General features: G+C 49.2%; 1 protein-coding gene across 2 annotated transcripts in view; it reads right to left on the bottom strand.

Annotated features, from left to right (window-relative positions):
• The window catches only part of LOC140719391 (voltage-dependent T-type calcium channel subunit alpha-1I-like), a 542,293-nt gene that overhangs the window by 231,932 nt on the left and 287,132 nt on the right, over positions 1 to 23,229 (bottom strand). For both annotated transcript variants that reach the window (XM_073034006.1, XM_073034007.1), the window contains exons 5-7: positions 15,518 to 15,833; positions 10,946 to 11,038; positions 3,443 to 3,737 (exon numbers count right to left, since the gene is read on the bottom strand). In XM_073034006.1, the coding sequence (XP_072890107.1) occupies positions 3,443 to 3,737; positions 10,946 to 11,038; positions 15,518 to 15,833 (704 nt within the window). The remainder of the gene's footprint in view (positions 1 to 3,442; positions 3,738 to 10,945; positions 11,039 to 15,517; positions 15,834 to 23,229) is intronic.

The raw sequence follows: 23,229 nt of genomic DNA, 5'->3' as shown, positions 1-23,229 counted from the left end.
CTACTTCTGTTCCACTGTCCTCCCTGCTAGGGTATTGTTCCATTGAACTTTGGCCAGCTCCTCCCTCATAGCTCCATAGTTCCCTTTGTTCAACTGTAATACTGACACATCCGATTTTCCCTTCTCCTTCTCAAATTGTGGGTTAAAACATATCATATTATGGTCACTATCTCCTAATGGTTCCTTTATCTCAAGGTCCCTGATCAAATCCGGTTCATTGCACAACACTAAATCTAGAATTGCCTTCTCCCTGGTAGGCTCCAGTACAAGCTGTTCTAAGAATCCATCTCGGAGGCACTCCACAAACTCCCTTTCTTGGGGTCCAGTACCATTCTGATTCTCCCAGTCTACCTGCATGTTGAAATCCCCCATGACAACTGTATCATTACCTTTGCGACATGCCAATTTTAACTCTTCATTCAACTTACACCCTACATCCAGACTGCTGTTTGGGGGCCTGTAGATAACTCCCATTAGGGTCTTTCTACCCTTAGAATTTCTCAGTTCTATCCATACTGACTCTACATCCCCTGTTTCTATGTTCCCCCCTTGCAAGGGACTGAATATCATTCCTCACCAACAGAGCCACCCCACCCCCTCTGCCAGTCAGTCTGTCCTTTCGATAAGATGTATATCCTTGAACATCGTATTTGCCAATTTCCAACTGAGCCTCAAGCTCATCTACTTTATTCCTTATACTTCGTGCATTCATATATAATACTTTTAATTCGGTACTCCCCTCTCCTTTCATATCAATTCCTATTTCACTTGGCCGTACTGTATGATCTCTTCTTGAGCATTCTACTCCATTGATTCTGTTGTCCTTTTTAACTTTTCTTATTTTCACTTTCCCTTTAACTCCATCCTTATATTTCCAGTTCATCCCCTCCCCCCCACCCCCACTACTTAGTTTAAACACATCCATGTTGCAGTGGCAAACCTGTCTGCCAGAATGCTGCCTAGCCTGCTGTGTTCTACCAGCATTTTGTGTGTGTTGTTGTTTGAATTTCCAGCATCTGCAGATTTCTTCGTGTTTGCCAGAATGCTGGTCCCCCGCCTATTAAGGTGCAACCCGTCCCTTTTGTACAATTCATCCCTACCCCAAAACAGATCCCAGTGGTCCAAGAATGTAAATCCTTGCTTCCTGCACCAGTTCCTCAGCCACACATTCAGATCCATTATCTCCCTGTTCCTGCCCTCTCCAGCACGAGGAACTGGAAGCAAACCAGAGATAACCACCCTTGAAGTCCTGCTTTTCAGCCTTCATCCGAGTTCTCTGAAGTCTCGCTGCAGAAAATCCTTCTTCTTCTTCTTCCTGATGTCATTTGTGCCGACATGCACTACCACTTCCGGCTGTTCACCTTCACCTTTGAGGATTCCCTGCAATCAGTCCGTGATGTCCTGCATCCTAGCACCAGGGAGGCAACACACCATCCTTAAATCTCGCCTGTTGCCGCAGAAACCCCTTTCCGTACCTTTTACTATGGAGTCCCCTACTACCACGGCTCTTCCTGATGTCTGACTCCTCGGCTCTGCTTCTGCACCAATTTTCGGTTCACAGACCTGTCCGCCTCTCAAACTGGCAGTATCTTCTGTCCTCACAGCTTCCAAGAAGGTGAACCTGTTTACGACAGGTACATCCCCTGGGGTCTCCTGTACTTTGAGCATCCTTTCCTTCCTCATCGTCGCCCCCTTTCTCTCTTCCGGTATCCTCGGTGTAACGACCTCTGTAGGTCCTGTCCAGAAAACCCTCGTTTTCGTGGATAAACCTGAGGTCATCCAGTTCTTTCTTCAGTGCTGCAACATGCTCCTTCAGGAGCTGAATCTGGACACACTTTCCACAGCTGTAGCAGCCGGGGGCACCATCAGTGTCCCTGACCTCCCACATCATGCACGTAGCACACTGAATCAGCTTAGCGGTCATGTCTTCACCCTCTGCAATTGTGCCTGGCGTAGTCTCCTCGCCGAAGACTCTCGAGCCAAAGACTAGCACTTTTCACACCAGGCACTTCCCTCGACCAGGCCACTTCCTGACAGGCCGCTCTGCTAGAGCTCTCCCTCTTTTTATTTGCTTGAGCTTTGCAAGCTGCAAGGTCACCTGACCTCGATTGCCCAATCAGCTGTTTTCTGCTGATTGTAACTGACAGTACAATCTGCTGACAGTAACTCAAATAACCTTGCATTATAGCACTGGCATGCCGACGAGCTTCTCTGAATGCTCAGCGTGTCAAACCTTGAAGTGGATGGGCTACAGCAGCAGAAGACCGTGAACATACACTCAGCGGCCACTTTACTGGGTTCAGGAGGTATCTAATAAAATGGCCACTGAGTGTACCTTGTGGCGGTAGAAGGAGAAACAGATTGCAAATATGATATTACAGATTTAGAGAAAGTGTAGTGCAGATAGACAGATGGCATGCAAGGGAGACAAGATCTTAGGAGATGAAAGGCTCATTACTGGTTGAACAGAGGGAAAGACTGACAATGCTGGAAATTCTCAGCAGGTTAGGCAGCACCTGTGTCAGGATAAGAGTTAATATTTCAGATGCATGGCCTATCACCGGTTCTGATCCAAATATTAGACAAAATCTCTGGTACCCCTCAGCACATCAGGCAGCACCTACTGCGTGGAGAGAGAAATGGCCGGTCAATATTTTGGGTAGAGCCCCCCACCAGTCTAGATGGTGGGTCTCAACCCGAAATGTTGACTGTCCGTTTTCCTCCGTGGATGCTGCCTGACCCACTGAATTCCTTCAGCATTTTGTGTTGCTCCAGGTTTTAGTGTCTTCCGTCTCCTGTATCTGCCCAGTGCCCTCCTTATTTTGTGATTAGTTTCCCAAATAACTTTTACCAGGGAGTGCACGGGAAGTTTGTCCGACACCAGAGGATCTCTAGACCAATGTCATTCATCTTCTAATGTGAGTGATAATAATTTTTATGCATTGTATTGTACCAATGCCACAGAACAACATATTTCACAATATATATTTTAGTGGCAATAAACCTGATTCTAATCTCGAACTTTACCCAGTTCTGAAGAAAGGTTGTTGACCTGAAACAATAACTCTGTTTCTGTCCCCACGGATGCTGCCTGACTGGCTGACAATTTCTGATGTTTTTTTGTTTTTATTTCCGACTTCCGACACCTGCAGGATTTTTGAAATGCTGGAAAACAAGGAGTTTGCACTTTGGGTAAACTGTATCTGGGGCTGGAATTCGTTCACTGCTGTCACATGTACTGAGTACAATGAAAAGAACTTGTCCTGCATAATATATGGAGAAAGTACAGAGCAGGTAGAAAATACGGTGCAAGATTGAAGTAGATTGTGATGTCAAGAGTTCATCTTATCATACCAGGGAATCATTCAATAGTCTTACAACAGCAGATTAAAAGAGTGTGGGGGTACATTACAAGGCAAGGGCAAGAACCTTGCCAACCTACCGCACTTGTTCTGGCAGATGCTGAGGTCAGTGGGTGCTTGTCGTCTGCCCTGGCTCCTGGAGCGGAGGCTGGCGTACAGCGCCGCCGTCCGCCGCTTGGCCTTGCGCAGGATGTGGCACACGTACTGGAAGATCTCCTCGTAGCAGTCGCCCGGCTCGGCGAAGCTGGCCAGCGTGCTGGACGAGAAGTAGAGGGCCCGTTGCTCCTGCATAAGCTGGTGCTCCCGCTGCTTCGTCTCCGAGAACTGCGTGGCTATGACGACCAGGCAGAGGTTAATCATGAAGAAGGAGCCCACCTGTGGATAAGGAGCAGTGGCTTAAGCAACTTGCTGGCTCAAAGAACAGATTGTGCAGACCAATATGCAGGAGTAGGTTCACAGGACTGTGGAGACTGGGAGACAGTTTCACTGAACACCTACGCTCTGTCCGCCAGAGAAAGCAGGATCTCCCAGTGGCCACACATTTTAATTCCACATCCCATTCCCATTCTGATATGTCTATCCATGGCCTCCTCTACTGTCAAGATGAAGCCACACTCAGTTTGGAGGAACAACACCTTATATACCAGCTGGGTAGCCTCCAACCTGATGGCATGAACATTGACTTCTCTAACTTCCGTTAATGCCCCTCCTCCCCTTCTTACCCCATCCCTGATATATTTAGCTTTTCCCCCCTCCCCTTTGTTTCTCTCTCTCTGCCCATCACTCTGCCTGTTCTCCATCTCCCTCTGGTGCTCCCCTCCCCCTTTCTTTCTCCCTAGGCCTCCCGTCCCATGATCCTTTCCCTTCTCCAGCTCTGTATCCCTTTTGCCAATCACCTTTCCGGCTCTTGGCTTCACCCCACCCCCTCCGGTCTTCTGCTATCATTTCACATCTCTTACTATCTTTTCTTTCAGTCAGTCCTGACGAAGGGTCTCGGCCCGAAACGTCGACAGCGCTTCTCCCTATAGATGCTGCCTGGCCTGCTGCGTTCCACCAGCATTTTGTGTGTGTCGCAGGACATGCTGGTCCTTTGATGCAACTCGCCCAACTAGTCTCACTCAACACATTTTGTTTCACTTCTCTTTCCACTGACTTCGTTTAAAAATTATTGACCAAATCAGTTAGTGTCAAATCATGTTTGGACCGGACACTTCACAGCGTAATCTGGCGCATGTACTGTGGGAGACACGGTTAGCACAATTGCTTTATAGTGCCAGGGATCACCGACGGGGATTCGATTCTCACCACTGTCTGTAAAGAGTTTGCACGTTCTCCCCACAACTGTGTGGGTTTCCCCTGGGTTCGTCCTTGCACATTCCAAACAGATATGGTTACAACGGGTTTGCAATGCTATGCTGGCGATACTTGTGCTGCTCTCAGTACAATCCTTGCATATTTTATTTGACAGAAACAATGCACTCCACTGTATGTTTCAATGGGGATGTGACAAATAAAGCTAATATCTTAAAATTAATTTCTTTCTCTGCTCCCACGCTCTGGGGCACCAGCAGATGGTAATATTCTGCTGTCATCTCCGAGGACTAATCTTGATCCATCTTTATACCAACTCCTGTACTGCCAAATCACTCAACTGCCTCAGGAGTGACTTGGACCCGCTCCAATTTGCATATCGTCACAACAAGTCAACAACAGATACCATTTCATTTCACTCAGCTCCAGAACATCTGGACAGAGAAGATGCATACATCAGGATGCTCTTCATTGATTAAAACTCCGAATTCAACACAATCATCCCCTCAAAACTAATGATACCTTCAGAAGGGGTCTTCTGGTCTAATTGGATCCTTGATTTCCTCACTTGCAGACCCTAGTCCGTTCAGATTGGCAACAGCATCTCCTCCACAATCTCAGTCAGCACACGTGCACCACAAGGCTGTGTGCTTAGCCCCCCTCCCCCCGCTCTACTCACTTCATACTTATGATTGTGCGGCCAAGTAACTTTGAACTTATTTGTTTCCCCACCAACCTATTTCTGCCTTGCACCATCCTCCCCCCAATGGTATATAACTTACACTTATGAAAACTTATATAACATACATGAGATTTCGTTTCTTGCAGGTATTTATCGGAAAATAAAGAAATACAATGTAATTAAGAAAAAATCTATAAAATAAGTAAAGACAGGAAAGCAACCAATCAACCAAAGAAAACAAGTTGTGTAGAATGATATATACATTAAGAAATATGGTGAATATTGGTAGCTCAGATTCAGGCATTTGTTGTGGTGTTTGATGAGGTTAGCATTTAGCTTGTAGACATTCCACCCACAGTCGAGGTGACAGTCTCAGTACGCGCTTGCTGCTGTTTCTTTCTGGGAGCGCTCGCATTTATATAGGGCCCCCGTTCGCTTGTCTCGGTCCTGACTGGCTACCCCTTCAGGTGACCTTTGAATTTTATTGGCTCGCGTTTCTTCGGCTCTTAGGGGTTCAAAGATGGCGTCTATTTCGATATATTTGTTTACGAAGCTAACAAAGTTCATGGGGACATCTCTAGCCTCACTGGCTTCCTCCCATATCCCCAACTCCGTTTGTAAGTAAATTGCCCCTTGGACCAGGGTGGGTCGTCGCCTTGCAGAGAGAAGCTGGAGATATTCTCAGAGTTCGTGTGTCGATGTCAACATCAACATCTTTTGCTGTTTTAAGTCAGCATGGAGGGGGCCCCCACTCACATCAAAGGCTTGGTAGGGCATGCAGTGACACAGTACAGGAGGAAGCCTATGGTTTCCACACTGTCTTTTTGAAAGACAACATTGGATTAAACTATACCATGCATTCCAGATCGTACATCAGGGATTTTAACATTTCCTCTAGGATCAGTATGGGAACCTGTAGCCCTGCTTTCACTTCTGAATGGGTATATTTTAATGTCAGGATAGCACCCAGATATAATATAATTGCCTAATAATACAATCATGAATAACATGCAGAAAACTACAATAATTTCCCGGAGGTCTCTAGTCTCTAACATGAGGCACACATGCGTATCATAGAACATAGAGCATAGTACAGAGCTAAACAGCTCAGGAACAGGCCCTTCGGCCCAGAATGTTGTGCTGAGCCAATTAAATTAGTGATCAAATGGCCAACTAAACTAATCCCTTCTGCCTACACAATGGCCATGTCCTTTAATTTTTCTCACGTTCATGTGCCCCTCTAAATGTCTCTCAAAAGTCTCCAATGTATCTGCTTCTGCCTCCATCCCAGGCAGCACATTCCAGGCATCCACAACTCTGTGTTAAAAACTTGGCTCTCACACCTCCTTTGAAATTATCCCCTCACCTTAAATGCATGCCCTCTGGTACTAAGCATCTCATCATCTTATAAACCTCTATCAGATCTCCCCTCAGCCTCTGCCTTTCCAGAGAAAACAACCCAAGTTTGCCCAACCTCTTCTGATAGCACATCCTGGTAAACCTCTACTGCACCCTCGCCAGAGCCTCAACATCCTTCCTACAGCGGGGCGACCGGAACCGTACGCGATACTCCAGATGCGGCCTAACTAAAGTTTCATAAAGTTGCAAGGTAGGTTGCGTGTGTGACCTCCATGTTAGTCATGTACCAAGTGATAAACACAAGAGATATTGTAAATGCTGGAATCGCAGAACTGCACACATAAAATGCTGGAGAAACTCAGCAGGTCAGGCAGCATCTACCGAGAAGAATAAACATTGGACGCTTTGGGCCGAGACCCCTCATCAAGGCTGGAAAGGATAGGGGAAGGAGCCAGAATAAGAAGGTGGGGGGGAAGGGAAGGAGCACAAGATGGTGAAGCCAGGTGATGGGGGAGGTAGGTGAGTGTGGAGCGAAGACGAAGTGCAAACCAGGGAGGTGATAGTAAAACGTAAAGGAATCTGATAGGACAGGAGTGGCCCGTGGGTTAAAGGGAAGAATGAGAAGATCTGCTCATGTGGGAAATCCAAGCAACACACACACACACACACACACACACACACACACACACACACACACACACACACACACACACACACACACACACACACACACACACACACACACACACACACACACACACACACACACACACACACACAATGCTGGAGGGACCCAGCAGGTCAGGCAACACCCATGGGAAAGAGTGAACAGTCAACGTTTCGAAGTGAAACCCTTCGTCAGGACCGGAAACAAAGATGAGAAGTTAGAGCAAGATGGCAGGGGGAGGGGAGGAAGTAGTACAAGGTATCTTGTCTTGTCCATACTGCATCAACTGCCGCCACTGGGCTATAAACGTGCAGGAGCAGTGTGTGGTTACGTGCCTTGCTCAAGGACACACACACTGCCTTGGCTGAGGCTCGAACTAACAACCTTCAGATCGCCAACCCAAAGCCTTAACCATTTGGCCACGTCCCAACACAGGTGATAGGTGAAACCGGAAGTGGGGTGGGGTGAAGTAAAGAGCTGTAAAGCTGATTGGTGAAAGAGATAAAGGGTTGGAGAAGGGGGTATCTGATAGGAAAGGACAGAAGAAAGGGAAGGGGGACAAGCACCAGAGGGAGGTGATGGGCAGGTAAGAAAATAAGGTGAGAGGGGGAAATGGGAATGAAGGAATGGTGAAGGGGGAGCAATTACCATGGCAATTCCACAGAACTTTTGCTTAAGGGTATCAATCCATGACATATAAAAGGTTGGGAACCCCTGCTGTAAAGGTTAGTGTTTAAAGCATATTCCTAATTACTCTTAAACTAAGTGGTTCTCTAGAATATTTCAGTAAGTATTTTAGAGTCAATGACCTGGAGTAGTTCAAAATATAGGAGAGAGCAGTTAAGGAAAACAGATATTATTATCTGATGAGCAGCAATGAGCCATCTGGGCTTTATAACTGTCTGGCAGTTAAAGTGGTCATTATTACTAAGATTAGTTGTTGTTGCTCCAGGTTATAAACCTGAATTTAAATTCCACAGTTGCTGCGGTGGGACTTGAGCTGCTGTGTTGCCTGCTTGCGGCTGCCCAGGGGGTGGTGCTGGAGTCGGGTGCTCCCCCCGGAGTGACAGGGATGGTGTGGCGCTGCATCCATGCTGAAGCTGGTGCTGCCCCCCAGTACCTGCTCAGCAGAAGACAAGCTGCATTGCACTCGACTGCAGACTGGTGCAACATCCATGGACTCAGGGACTTGTACGATTTTTTTTTGTTGTGTGACTGTATTTTACTGCTCTCTTGTGCTGTGTATGACTGTTGATACTGTGATTTGTACCTTGGCCCTGCAGTAAGGCTGTTTAGTTTAGCCATATTCATGGGTATTCATATATGGTACAATTAAACTCAAACTTGAACTCTGGATTGTTAATCCAAGACTCTGAATAACCAGCAATTTAACTACAGGGGCACCACTATACTGAATGACTGAACATAGAACATTGAACACTATGAACTCTTCAACCCATTATGTTGTGCCAACTAAATAAATCTACTCCAAGATCAATCTAACCTTTCCCTCTTACATAGCCCATAATCCTCCATTTTTCTTATATCCAGCTAAGAGTCTCTTAAATGTCCCTGTTATCTGCCTCTACCCCCAACCTCTACAGTGAGTCTCAGGCACCCACCACTCCCTCTACAAGAACTTCAGCATCAAAAGATTAAGGATAGGTCCAAGATAAGGTGCAGTTAGGATGTTGGTGAATATTGGTAGCTCAGACTGAGGCATTTGAAGCTGCAGTATTTGTTGAGCTTGAAATTAACATGGGAACACAAGTAGGTGGAGCAGAGACACTGTCGCTGATCTGGGTACGTGAAGACCGAGAAGGACACCACTTTTTCTGGGACACTATGGAGGTTCTGGCAAAACATAATTTTCAGAACAGCACAAGAATTTTCAGAAGCGTGGTTCTCGTCTGATAACTCCATAAACAAACATATCAAAACAGATGCCATCCACGAAACCCCCAAGAGCCAAAGAAAGGCAAGCCAATAGAATTCAAAGGTCAACTGAAGGGGCAGCCAATCAGGACCGAGGCAAACAAACGGGAGCTATATAAATGTCAGCACTCTCAGAGAGAAGCACCAACAACTGTGCACTGAAGAGGTCATCTTGTCTGGTGAGCTAATTTGCCAAACTCGATGAACACCAAGACATTATAGGAGCAGTCATTTAAAATTGAGGGTGTAGAAATATCCTATCACAGAGAGTGAATTCTCAGGAATTCTCTACCCTAGATAGTTATGGGGCCTCCTCATTAGAAGTATCTACAGTGGAGGTAATAGATTGAGAATTGAGGGCTTTGGGGATCTGGAACAGAAGAGAACTTGAGGCCAGAATAGATCAGGACAGGCTTGAGGGCTGAGCTACCTCCTGCTTCTGTTTTCATGTTCCCTGTTGATCAAAGAAGGGACTGCAGTTCACCTCTCCCAAAACAACTATATTGTTACATGAGCGTGGCAGTGGATGAACCCAAGTGCAGAACACAGGCAATGAGACAGAGTCGAAAGGCGTTGCTGACGTAGCGAGCGTGGAATCAATATCCAGGAGAAATGCTAGACTTGGAACTGGTAGTCCTAAGAACCATGAAACAAGGATACGCACACCAGAGTCAATCAATGAACTGGCAGCTCCTTGCTGTGATCACAGGGTTTTATCCTGCATTTGCTGATGGAAAGCAGGTGTGTGTAGTTAGTGGAACCTGGGAATGATTGGAAACTAAACAAGGGGATAGAGGCCCAATTCCTGTGGTAAATAGCCAGTTGGGGGATTGTCAGAAGGGATCATGACATGCCTTTTCTACAAGGGTCAGGCAGCATCTGTGGAAGAAAGTTAACAGTTGACGTTTCGCGCTGAGACCCTTCATCATGTCCAACCTGAAGCATCAACTGTTTATTTATTTCCATACATGCTGCCTGACCTGCTGAGTTCCTCCAGCACTTTGTGTGTGCTGCTTTGGATTTCCAGCATCTGCGGGTTTTCTAGTATATACCTTTTCTGCTGTTCAGGACTAGTATCCCTCAAAGGCAAATTCCATCACTCACCTTCCAAACACTTGGCTTCCTCCAGCTCCATGATACAAACTCCACCTGCCCCCCCCCCAACTGATCTCCAGCCTTCCATTCACCCCCATCTCCCTGATCAACTCTGAGCTCCTGTACTTGACCATCAATTACTCCCAGCCTTCTCCAACATGTTTGGCGAGAAACTGCTCCTGTTATGGGTCACACAGGCAATCTGGGAACCTCAACTTGATCGGGAGACAAATCTCAGCCCTGCAACTTGGAAATCTGCATCAAAATGATTCAAAAATATAGAATAAAAAAACAATATTGGTATTGGTATACTGAGTACATGTTCTATGTTTTGTTTGCTATTAGTTTCACAAAAGTTTTGGTTCCTGAGGCACGGTATAATTCACATTATTGTTCTCCGTTGGTATAATCTCCTTCCACTACAACCAAGAGCGGGCGATGCAATGTGGAAGTGTCTTTTTAAAGAGGGGCCCACAGCAACAGCTACACAAGGCAATAGGGCTATAAGTTTCTTTACAATGTTGGAGTACTTACAATGATTAGTAGGATAAAGTAAATGAAGTTGTAGAAGGAATGTGCATCCATCACATAGTACATGATTTCAACCCAACCTTCCAGGGTGATAACCTGTCAAAAGATTAAGAGTAGGATTATCTTTATTCATCGCATGTACATCAAGGTATCCAAACATATACTCGGTGGCCAGTTTATTAGGTTGCACCTGTACACCTGCTCGTTAATGCAAATATCTGATCGGCCAATCACGTCGCAGCAACTCAATGGATAAAAGCATGCAGACGTGGTCAAGAGGTTCAGCTGTTGTTCAGAATAAACATCAGTGACCTTGACAGTGGAATGTTTGCTGGTGTCAGACGGGGTGGCTCGAGTATCGCAGAAACTGCTGACTTTCATGCACAGCAGTCTCCAGAGATAAGAGAGAATGGTGTGAAAAGCAAAAAAAAAAAATCCAGTGAGCGGCAGTTCTGTGGGTGAAAACGCTAATGAGAGAGGACAGAGGAGAACAGCCAGACTGGGTCAAACTGACAGGAAGGCAACAGTAACTCAAATAACCAGACGTTACAACAGTGGTGTGCAGAAGAGCATCCCTGAACGCACAAGTTGATCCTTGAACTGGATGGGCTACAGCAGCAGAAGATCAAACTGGGTTCCCTCCACCCCCCTCCCCCCCCCCCGTGCTTAATAATGTGGCCTCTGCACGTATGTCATTTATGTCAACGATCAACACAGTCCGGAGATACGTTGGGGACAGCCTGCAAGTGTGGCCATGTTTCTGGCGCTAATATAGTCTGCCCAAAGTAGCTTGTAAGTCTTTTTGGAGTGCGGGGGAAACTGGAGCAGCCAGAGGAAACTCACATGCCAAGAATGTACAAACTCCTTACAGAAAGCGGCAGGAATTGAACCCCGATCAATTCTATAGTTGGTGGAGTAAAGCATTTAGCTAACCCCTAAGCTACCAAGGAAAGCTGTATTTACATCTAAGCTGTGTTAGTTCCATGGAGAAGAAGCATCTCCTGCAACACCAGGTTATTTATTGTCAGTGTGACATAGAAGGAGGCCAATCGGCCCATTGTGAATTCTAGCAGCGCAATCTCATTGGTCTAATTCCTCTATTGTCTGGCAACTTATTCTCTCTCACGTGCCGATCAAATCCTCCTTCTGGTACTTCTGACAGCCACTGACACAATGGTAAACTGTAAACCAACCAGTTTGCCTCTGGAGTGTGGGAGAAAACTGCAGAATCCTGAAGAAAACCAAACAGCAACAGTGAGAAAATCAAATTCCACACAGGCAGCATCAGAGCTCAAGAATGAACCTTCGACTCTGAGCTGAGATGCCTGCCAGATCGCATCGCCATGTAGGCAGCTTTACGAGTTTTTGGAGAGGGAAATTCATCGGGGTGAGACTATCCAGATGGTCTAGGAGCTTGGAATCCCATCAGAGCAACTGAGGAAATTTCTTGTATCTTTGCTAACTTATTCTCTCCCACACGCCTATCACCCACCTACACCAGGGTTAACTCACAGCTGCCAATTGATCTACCAATACAGCACCGAGATGTGGGAGGAAACTGAGAGATCACAGCGTCATGTGGAAAACGCAGACACTTCATATCGGCACCGGGAGATCAGGGCAAACACACATAGTCACGGAGAAACATGAACACTTCACACCAGCACAAGGAGATCTCGAGAAGAGCCAAGAACATGAACACTTCACCCCAGCACTGGGAAATCAGGGGTAAACACACAAGTCCATGGGAAACAATGGACACATCATACTGACACTGGGAGATCTTGAAGAACTCCTAAGGTCCTGGAGGGAACATGGACACTTCCACAAGGGCACTGGGAGATAGGGGCAAACCCACAGGGATACCATAGACATGTCACACCAGCACTGGGAGATCAAGGGCAAACCCACAGGGAGTGCAGAGACACTTCACACGGACACTGGGAGATCTGGGGGAGAACGGCAGGGTCACAGTGGAAGAAAATGTACACTTCACACCGACACTGGGAGATCGGGAACAAACCTACATGGTCACAGGGAGACAATGGACACTTTTCTCAGGCACTGGAGGGTTGGAGGGACACTCACAGGGTCACAGGAAGAACATGAACACTTCACACTGGTATTAGAGCATTGGGGGAGAATCACAGGGTCAGAAAGAAAGCATGGACACTTGACGCAACACTGGGAGATCTGGGGAGAACCACAAGGTCACAGGGATACAATGGACACTTCATTCTGACATTGGAGGATCTTGGTATTGGTCCATGGCATAAAAAATGTTTAGGAGCTCTAGAAGCTGTTGTGCAAGAAAATCCCAGGAAATCAGTAATTCCTGAGATACTCAAACCACCCCATCTGGCACCAACAATCATTCCACCGTCAAAGTGACTTAAACCACATTTCTTTCCCATTCTTATGTTTGGTCTGAAAAACAAATGAATCTCTTGACCACGTCTGCATGTTTTTATGCGTTGGCTTGCTGCCATGTGATTGGCTGATTAGATAATTGCATTAACAAGCAGGTCTACAGATGTACCTAATAAAGTGGCTGGAAAGGATGAATACAGTAAGGATGAAAAATTTAAGATTTTCTTATGAGAATAAATAAATTGGAGGCCACTCTTTAAACAGAGGTTCATCCATCTAAGAGAGTTAGGGTGACATTTTCTCTCTCTTTGGGTCATGAGTCTTTGGTGCCCTCTCCCTTGAAGGGTGGCAGAAGCAGTGTTTAAAGCAGTGGTTGATAAGAGAGGAGGGTGCAAGGTTACTCAGGGTAGTTGGGAGTGATGTGAGGTGGGGGTGTGGTTATGGCTATAATCTTGTTGAATGTCACAGGTCTTCAAAAGGACCACAACTCTGTCCTGGTCTGGAGGCTCGCTTGCCTCAATGATCCGAAGAGCTATGCTGGCTGGAGTCAGGGATTTGTGCATTGGCACTTGGTCGGGTCAGCCATACCAAACAGGTCAAAGGGGAGAGGACAGTCTACAAGTCTGCCAGTCCTCCGGGTTGAGGAGTTCAGCTCAGGGTTAACAATCCTGACTGGCAAAACAAAATTGTTACGGAGACAGCAATGAAGAATCCTAATCTGAGCGCAATGGTATTCCTGAGTCTCCACCCGGGACTTGCGTGACTGACAATAGTGAAAACCGAGAGGAAGCTACTGACATGATGAAGGAAGTCCTGAACACCGCTGGAGATGGAGGATCCTCATTGCAGCCTGAAACGCCGGTGGAGTAATGGGCAGTAAGCAAGCTAAAATGTCAGAGCAGGCTCTTGACACTGAGTTGTGCCCCTAAATGGTACGTTGGTAAATCGATCCTCACTTGCTTGGTGTGAGCACGCAGTGCTAGACTGAAGCACACTATATAGATGAATTTTAGACTGTTCAATTGGTATCAATAAAAGAATGTTAACCTTCCATGCTTCAATTGTCTCCTACACAAAAAAGGAACAAAATATTAAATCAGTTATGAGACTGAGATTGTTATAGCTCGGGGTTGTAATGGGGTCAAGCTCCCACTACCTAGAAAAATGCTTCTAATGGTGTGTGCCTCAAATAGTCTCTGACAAGTCCAGCTCCTGGTCTTCATGTGTGGCTTAGCTACTAAGCCCAACGGAACTGTTTCTACCAAGAGGGCAAAGGTGGGTTACTGGCGCCTTAGAACTAGTCACTTCAGGCAGATAGGGCTCATCAGCCGGAGTTAGCAGCTCATCGAGGAGAAGGAAAACTCTGATCTCGAACCTCTGCTGCCTTGTGGCTATATCCGCTCATGGGGGAGGCTTCGGGAACAAACGCCGAGGGAAAATCCAGAGCTGGAGTCCCTAAGGCAGTCCCTTGTTGAGTTCAGTGCTGACTAATCAGTGTATCGGTCTCTGCCGTTACTTTGGATTCATTAGCTGCATGGAGAGGGGAGCTCGCCACCTGGGCAAACATCTCGAACTCCCATGGCTTGCATATCTAGACAGCTAGGACGCAACATCAACAGTTGACCCTGTCCAGCAGAGGCCCCACCAAAGAGCCAATGTAAGTTGAATTTGGTTAAAGTAAATCCATCATCTAAGCCATGCCATCTACTCGTAGCCACCATCAGGCTGGAGGGTCAGAAGCCTGAAGGCCCTTACCACCTTCAACCATTTGGTTCGTGAACCAGCTGGTACAACCCTAATCACTATCTCTGTATCACAACACTATGAACACTTTGTACAACAAAGGACATTTTCTTTTTGTGATCCTTCTTGTATAACTTATGGTTACTTGATGTTTTCTTGTGAATGTTGTGCCTCTGATGCTATCTACCTGCAATGTTGGTTATCCAACACATCTACTGTGCATATGAGTACAGTACTTGTGCGGATGTCGATAAACTTGAGCTTGACTTTAAAATGGCATCGTCCACTGAGCAATCAGGCAGAATGGGTCGAATCTCTCAGTGTTATCTGAGCTCCGTCAAATTTCAGAACAGCTTAAGCGGGTAATTCTGGGTGAGATTCAACTGGGACGTTGATGGAGAAGACTGATGGTTTATGGGCAGGTAGGGAGCGATGTGCGAGGGGCGTGAACTCCATTAATACCTGAAATATCACAATCCACGCGTAGCCGATGTTGTCAAAGTTAATGGCTCCCTTGTGAGGGTTCTTGTCACCAGTTTGGCAGGCAGTGTAGTATCGGTTCCAGTTGACACAGCCCCCGGTAACGTTGAGCTCCTGACCCAAGGCAGCATAGTAGTAATAGTCATCCTTGTCCAGGCAGCATTCATGCCCGTTTTCTCTCAGCGCCGGGATCTCGTGACATCCCATGATGCCGTTATCTCCGGAGAGAGAGCAGATGAAAGGCGTTTCATCGTCCTTCTCGGGGTGGTAGTACAGGGGCAGACTGAGTCCATTGTACCTGGAAACAGAGAGAAACAAAGAAACTTGAGACGTATGCTTGTGGAGGTCATGGCGACATGAATGAGAGCTCAGTGTGGTGGAGAAGGTGGGGTTTGTAGTGTGGATAAGGTGGGTCTGTGTAGTGAAGAGGTGGGGTCTGTTTGTAAAGAAGCTGGAAAATGTGTACAGGAGAAGTTTGGTCTGTGTACTGGAGAAGTTTGGGGCTGTGTAGGGGGATAAGGTGGGGTCTGTGTAGTGGTGAAGGTGGGGTCTGTAGTGGTGAAGGTGGGGTCTGTAGTTGTGAAGGTGGGGTCTGTAGTTGTGAAGGTGAAGTCTGTGTAGTGGAGAAGGTGGAGTCTGTAGTGGTGAAGGTGGGGTCTGTAGTGGAGAAGGAGGGGTATGTAGTGGAGAAGGTGAGGTCTGCAGTGGAGAAGGTGGGGTATGTAGTGGTGAAGGTAATGTCTGTAGTGGTGAAGGTCGGGACTGTAGAGGTGAACGTGGGGTCTGTAGTGAAAAAGGTGGAGTATGTAGTGGTGAAGGTGGGGTCTGTAGTGGTGAAGGTGGGATCTGTAGTGCAGAAGGTGGGGTATGTACTGGTGAAGGTGTGGTCTGTAGATGTGAAGGTGGGGTCTGTAGTGGTGAAGGTGGGGTCTGTAGAGGTGAAGGTGGGGTCTGTAGTGGTGAAGCTGGGGTCCGTAGTGGAGAAAGTGGGGTATGTAGCGGAGAAGGTGGGATCTGTAGTGGAGAAGGTGGGGTCTGTAGAGGTGAAGGTGGGGTCTGTAGTGGAGAAGGTGGGGTCTGTAGTGGTGAAGGTGGGGTCTGTAGTGGAGAAGGTGGGGTCTGTAGAGGTGAAGGTGGGGTCTGTAGTGGAGAAGGTGGGGTCTGTAGTGGTGAAGGTGGGGTCTGTAGTGGTGAAGGTGAAGTCTGTAGTGATGGAGGTGGGGTCTGTAGTGGAGAAGGTGAAATCTGTAGTGATGGAGGTGGGGTCTGTAGTGGAGAAGGTGAAATCTGTAGTGATGGAGGTGGGGTCTGTAGTGGAGAAGGTGGGGTCTGTCGTGGTGAAGGTGAGGTCTGTAGTGGAGAAGGTGGGGTCTGTAGTGGAGAAGGTGGGGTCTGTAGTGGAGAAGGTGGGGTCTGTAGTGGTGAAGGTGAAGTCTGTAGTGATGGAGGTGGGGTCTGTAGTGGAGAAGGTGAAATCTGTAGTGATGGAGGTGGGGTCTGTAGTGGAGAAGGTGGGGTCTGTCGTGGTGAAGGTGAGGTCTGTAGTGGAGAAGGTGGGGTATGTAGTGGTGAAGGTGGGGTCTGTAGTGGTGAAGGTGAAGTCTGTAATGATGGAGGTGGGGTCTGTAGTGGAGAAGGTGGGGTCTGTCGTGGTAAAGGTGGGGTCTGTAGTGGAGAAGGTGGGGTCTGTAGTGGTGAAGGTGGGGTATGTAGTGGTGAAGGTGGGGTCTGTAGTGGAGAAGGTGGGGTCTGTCGTGGTGAAGGTGGGGTCTGTAGTGGAGAAGGTGGGGTATCTAGTGGAGAAGGTGGGGTCTGTAGTGGTGAAGGTGCGGTTGGTAGTGGAGAAGGTGGGGTCTGTAGAGGTGAAGGTGGGGTTTGTAGTGGTGAAGGTGGGGTCTGTAGTGATGGAGGTGGGGTCTGTAGTGGAGAAGGTGGGGTATGTAGTGGTGAAGGTGGGGTCTGTAGTGGAGAAAGTGGGGGCTGTAGAGGTGAAGGAGGGGTCTGTAGTGGAGAAGGTGGGGTCTGTAGAGGTGAAGGAGGGGTCTGTAGTGGTGAAGGTGGGGTCTGTAGAGGTGAAGGTGGGGTCTGTAGTCGTGAAGGTGGGATCTGTAGTGCAGAAGGTGGGGTATGTACTGGTGAAGGTGGGGTCTGTAGTGGAGAAGGTGGGGTCTGTAGTGGTGAAGGTGGGGTCTGTAGAGGTGAACGTGGGGTCTGTAGTGGTGAAGCTGGGGTCCGTAGTGGAGAACGTGGGGTATGTAGCGGAGAAGGTGGGGTCTGTAGTGGTGAAGGTGCGGTTGGTAGTGGAGAAGGTGGGGTCTGTAGAGGGGAAGGTGGGGTTTGTAGTGGTGAAGGTGGGTTCGGTAGTGATGGAGGTGGGGTCTGTAGTCGAGAAGGTGGGGTATCTAGTGGAGAAGGTGGGGTCTGTAGTGGTGAAGGTGCGGTTGGTAGTGGAGAAGGTGGGGTCTGTAGAGGTGAAGGTGGGGTTTGTAGTGGTGAAGGTGGGGTCGGTAGTGATGGAGGTGGGGTCTGTAGTCGAGAAGGTGGGGTCTCTAGTGGAGAAGGTGGGGTCTGTAGTGGTGAAGGTGCGGTTGGTAGTGGAGAAGGTGGGGTCTGTAGAGGTGAAGGTGGGGTTTGTAGTGGTGAAGGTGGGGTCTGTAGTGATGGAGGTGGGGTCTGTAGTGGAGAAGGTGGGGTATGTAGTGGTGAAGGTGGGGTCTGTAGTGGAGAAAGTGGGGGCTGTAGAGGTGAAGGTGGGGTCTGCAGACGTGAAGGTGGGGTCTGTAGAGGTGAAGGAGGGGTCTGTAGTGGAGAAGGTGGGGTCTGTAGAGGTGAAGGAGGGGTCTGTAGTGGTGAAGGTGGGGTCTGTAGTGGTGAAGGTGTGTTCTGTAGTTGTGAAAGTGGGGTCAGTAGAGGTGAAGGTGGGGTCTGTAGTGGTGAAGGTGGGGTCTGTAGTGGAGAAGGTGGGGTCTGTAGTGGTGAAGGTGGGGTCTGTAGAGGTGAAGGTGAGGTCTGTAGAGGTGAAGGTGGGGTCTGTAGATGTGATGGTGAGGTCTGTAGTGGTGAAGGTGGGGTCTGTACTGGTGAAGGTAGGGTCTGTAGAGGTGAAGGTGGGGTCTGTAGTGGTGAAGGTGGGGTCTGTAGAGGTGAAGGTGAGGTCTGTAGAGGTGATGGTGAGGTCTGTAGTGGTGAAGGTGGGGTCTGTAGTGGTGAAGGTGGGGTCTGTAGTGGAGAAGGTGGGTTATGTAGAGGTGAAGGTGGGGTCTGTAGTGGAAAAAGTGGGGTCTGTAGTGGTGAAGATGGGGTCTGTAGAGGTGAAGGTGCGGTCTGTAGTGGTGAAGCTGGGGTCTGTAGAGGTGAAGGTGGGCTCTGCAGAGGTGAAGCTGGGGTCTGTAGTGGAGAAGGTGGGGTCTGTAGAGGTGAAGGTGGGCTCTGCAGAGGTGAAGCTGGGGTCTGTAGTGGAGAAGGTGGGGTCTGTAGTGGTGAAGGTGGGGTCTGTAGTTGTGGAGGTGGGGTCTGTATTGGTGAAGGTGGGGTCTGTATTGGAGAAGGTAGGGTCTGTAGTGGTGAAGGTGAGGTGTGTAGAGGTGAAGGTGGGGTCCGTAGAGGTGAAGTCGGGGTCTGTAGTGGTGAAGGTGGGGTCTGTAGTGGAGAAGGTGGGGTCTGTAGTGGAGAAGGTGAAATCTGTAGTGATGGAGGTGGGGTCTGTAGTGGAGAAGGTGAGGTCTGTAGTGGAGAAGGTGGGATATGTAGTGGTGAAGGTGGGGTCTGTCGTGGTGAAGGTGAGGTCTGTAGTGGAGAAGGTGGGATATGTAGTGGTGAAGGTGGGGTCTGTAGTGGTGAAGGTGAAGTCTGTAGTGATGGAGCTGGGGTCTGTAGTGGAGAAGGTGGGTTCTGTAGTGGTGAAGGTGGGGTCTGTAGAGATGAAGGTGGGGTCTGTAGTGGAGAAGGTGGGTTCTGTAGTGGAGAAGGTGGGGTCTGTAGAGATGAAGGTGGGGTCTATAGAGGAGAAGGTGGGGTCTGTAGTGGAGAAGGTGGGATATGTAGTGGTGAAGGTGGGGTCTGTCGTGGTGAAGGTGAGGTCTGTAGTGGAGAAGGTGGGATATGTAGTGGTGAAGGTGGGGTCTGTAGTGGTGAAGGTGAAGTCTGTAGTGATGGAGCTGGGGTCTGTAGTGGAGAAGGTGGGTTCTGTAGAGGTGAAGTTGGGGTCTGTAGTTGCGAAGATGGGGACTGTAGAGGAGAAGATGGGTCTGTAGAGGTGAAGGTGGGGTCTGTAGAGGTGAAGCTGGGGTCTGTAGTTGTGAATGTGGCGTTTGTAGTTGTGAAGGTGGGGTCTGTAGAGGTGAAGGTGGGGTCTGTAGAGGTGAAGTTGGGGTCTGTAGTTGCGAAGATGGGGACTGTAGAGGAGAAGATGGGTCTGTAGAGGTGAAGGTGGGGTCTGTAGAGGTGAAGCTGGGGTCTGTAGTTGTGAATGTGGCGTTTGTAGTTGTGAAGGTGGGGTCTGTAGTGGAGAAGCTGGGGTCTCTAGTGGTGAAGTTGGGGACTGTAGAGGTGAAGTTGGGGACTGTAGAGGTGAAGGTGGGGTCTGTAGAGGTGAAGCTGGGGTCTGTAGTTGTGAATGTGGCGTTTGTAGTTGTGAAGGTGGGGTCTGTAGAGGTGAAGGTGGGGTCTGTAGAGGTTAAGTTGGGGTCTGTAGTGGTGAAGGTGGGGACTGTACAGGTGGAGGTGGGGTCTGCAGAGGTGGAGGTGGGGTCTGCAGAGGGGGAGGTGGGGTCTGTCGTTGTGAAGGCGTGTCTGTAGTGGTGTAGCTGGGGTCTGTAGTGGTGAAGGTGCGGTTTGTAGTGGTGTAGGTGGGGTCTGTAGTGGAGAAAGTGGGGGCTGTAGAGGTGAAGGTGGGGTCTGCAGACGTGAAGGTGGGGTCTGTAGAGGTGAAGGAGGGGTCTGTAGTGGAGAAGGTGGGGTCTGTAGAGGTGAAGGAGGGGTCTGTAGTGGTGAAGGTGGGGTCTGTAGAGGTGAAGGTGGGGTCTGTAGTCGTGAAGGTGGGATCTGTAGTGCAGAAGGTGGGGTATGTACTGGTGAAGGTGGGGTCTGTAGTGGAGAAGGTGGGGTCTGTAGTGGTGAAGGTGGGGTCTGTAGAGGTGAAGGTGGGGTCTGTAGTGGTGAAGCTGGGGTCCGTAGTGGAGAACGTGGGGTATGTAGCGGAGAAGGTGGGGTCTGTAGTGGTGAAGGTGCGGTTGGTAGTGGAGAAGGTGGGGTCTGTAGAGGGGAAGGTGAGGTTTGTAGTGGTGAAGGTGGGTTCGGTAGTGATGGAGGTGGGGTCTGTAGTCGAGAAGGTGGGGTATCTAGTGGAGAAGGTGGGGTCTGTAGTGGTGAAGGTGCGGTTGGTAGTGGAGAAGGTGGGGTCTGTAGAGGTGAAGGTGGGGTTTGTAGTGGTGAAGGTGGGGTCGGTAGTGATGGAGGTGGGGTCTGTAGTCGAGAAGGTGGGGTCTCTAGTGGAGAAGGTGGGGTCTGTAGTGGTGAAGGTGCGGTTGGTAGTGGAGAAGATGGGGTCTGTAGAGGTGAAGGTGGGGTTTGTAGTGGTGAAGGTGGGGTCTGTAGTGATGGAGGTGGGGTCTGTAGTGGAGAAGGTGGGGTATGTAGTGGTGAAGGTGGGGTCTGTAGTGGAGAAAGTGGGGGCTGTAGAGGTGAAGGTGGGGTCTGCAGACGTGAAGGTGGGGTCTGTAGAGGTGAAGGAGGGGTCTGTAGTGGAGAAGGTGGGGTCTGTAGAGGTGAAGGAGGGGTCTGTAGTGGTGAAGGTGGGGTCTGTAGTGGTGAAGGTGTGTTCTGTAGTTGTGAAGGTGGGGTCAGTAGAGGTGAAGGTGGGGTCTGTAGTGGTGAAGGTGGGGTCTGTAGTGGAGAAGGTGGGGTCTGTAGAGGTGAAGGTGAGGTCTGTAGAGGTGAAGGTGGGGTCTGTAGATGTGATGGTGAGGTCTGTAGTGGTGAAGGTGGGGTCTGTACTGGTGAAGGTAGGGTCTGTAGAGGTGAAGGTGGGGTCTGTAGTGGTGAAGGTGGGGTCTGTAGAGGTGAAGGTGAGGTCTGTAGTGGTGAAGGTGGGGTCTGTAGTGGAGAAGGTGAGTTATGTAGAGGTGAAGGTGGGGTCTGTAGTGGAAAAAGTGGGGTCTGTAGTGGTGAAGATGGGGTCTGTAGAGGTGAAGGTGCGGTCTGTAGTGGTGAAGCTGGGGTCTGTAGAGGTGAAGGTGCGGTTGGTAGTGGAGAAGGTGGGGTCTGTAGAGGTGAAGGTGGGGTTTGTAGTGGTGAAGGTGGGGTCGGTAGTGATGGAGGTGGGGTCTGTAGTCGAGAAGGTGGGGTCTCTAGTGGAGAAGGTGGGGTCTGTAGTGGTGAAGGTGCGGTTGGTAGTGGAGAAGGTGGGGTCTGTAGAGGTGAAGGTGGGGTTTGTAGTGGTGAAGGTGGGGTCTGTAGTGATGGAGGTGGGGTCTGTAGTGGAGAAGGTGGGGTATGTAGTGGTGAAGGTGGGGTCTGTAGTGGAGAAAGTGGGGGCTGTAGAGGTGAAGGTGGGGTCTGCAGACGTGAAGGTGGGGTCTGTAGAGGTGAAGGAGGGGTCTGTAGTGGAGAAGGTGGGGTCTGTAGAGGTGAAGGAGGGGTCTGTAGTGGTGAAGGTGGGGTCTGTAGTGGTGAAGGTGTGTTCTGTAGTTGTGAAGGTGGGGTCAGTAGAGGTGAAGGTGGGGTCTGTAGTGGTGAAGGTGGGGTCTGTAGTGGAGAAGGTGGGGTCTGTAGAGGTGAAGGTGAGGTCTGTAGAGGTGAAGGTGGGGTCTGTAGATGTGATGGTGAGGTCTGTAGTGGTGAAGGTGGGGTCTGTACTGGTGAAGGTAGGGTCTGTAGAGGTGAAGGTGGGGTCTGTAGTGGTGAAGGTGGGGTCTGTAGAGGTGAAGGTGAGGTCTGTAGAGGTGAAGGTGGGGTCTGTAGAGGTGATGGTGAGGTCTGTAGTGGTGAAGGTGGGGTCTGTAGTGGTGAAGGTGGGGTCTGTAGTGGAGAAGGTGGGTTATGTAGAGGTGAAGGTGGGGTCTGTAGTGGAAAAAGTGGGGTCTGTAGTGGTGAAGATGGGGTCTGTAGAGGTGAAGGTGCGGTCTGTAGTGGTGAAGCTGGGGTCTGTAGAGGTGAAGGTGGGCTCTGCAGAGGTGAAGCTGGGGTCTGTAGTGGAGAAGGTGGGGTCTGTAGAGGTGAAGGTGGGCTCTGCAGAGGTGAAGCTGGGGTCTGTAGTGGAGAAGGTGGGGTCTGTAGTGGTGAAGGTGGGGTCTGTAGTGGAGAAGGTGGGGACTGTAGTGGTGAAGGTGGGGTCTGTAGTGATGGAGGTGGGGTCTGTAGTGGAGAAGGTGGGGTATGTAGTGGTGAAGGTGGGGTCTGTAGTGGAGAAAGTGGGGGCTGTAGAGGTGAAGGTGGGGTCTGCAGACGTGAAGGTGGGGTCTGTAGAGGTGAAGGAGGGGTCTGTAGTGGAGAAGGTGGGGTCTGTAGAGGTGAAGGAGGGGTCTGTAGTGGTGAAGGAGGGGTCTGTAGTGGTGAAGGTGGGGTCTGTAGAGGTGAAGGTGGGGTCTGTAGTCGTGAAGGTGGGATCTGTAGTGCAGAAGGTGGGGTATGTACTGGTGAAGGTGGGGTCTGTAGTGGAGAAGGTGGGGTCTGTAGTGGTGAAGGTGGGGTCTGTA

Source organism: Hemitrygon akajei, chromosome 31 (assembly GCF_048418815.1).
Source record: "Hemitrygon akajei chromosome 31, sHemAka1.3, whole genome shotgun sequence".
NCBI lineage: Eukaryota > Metazoa > Chordata > Chondrichthyes > Myliobatiformes > Dasyatidae > Hemitrygon > Hemitrygon akajei.
The sequence above is the reverse complement of the archived record's forward strand: the minus strand, read 5'-3'. Positions and strand labels throughout refer to the sequence as shown.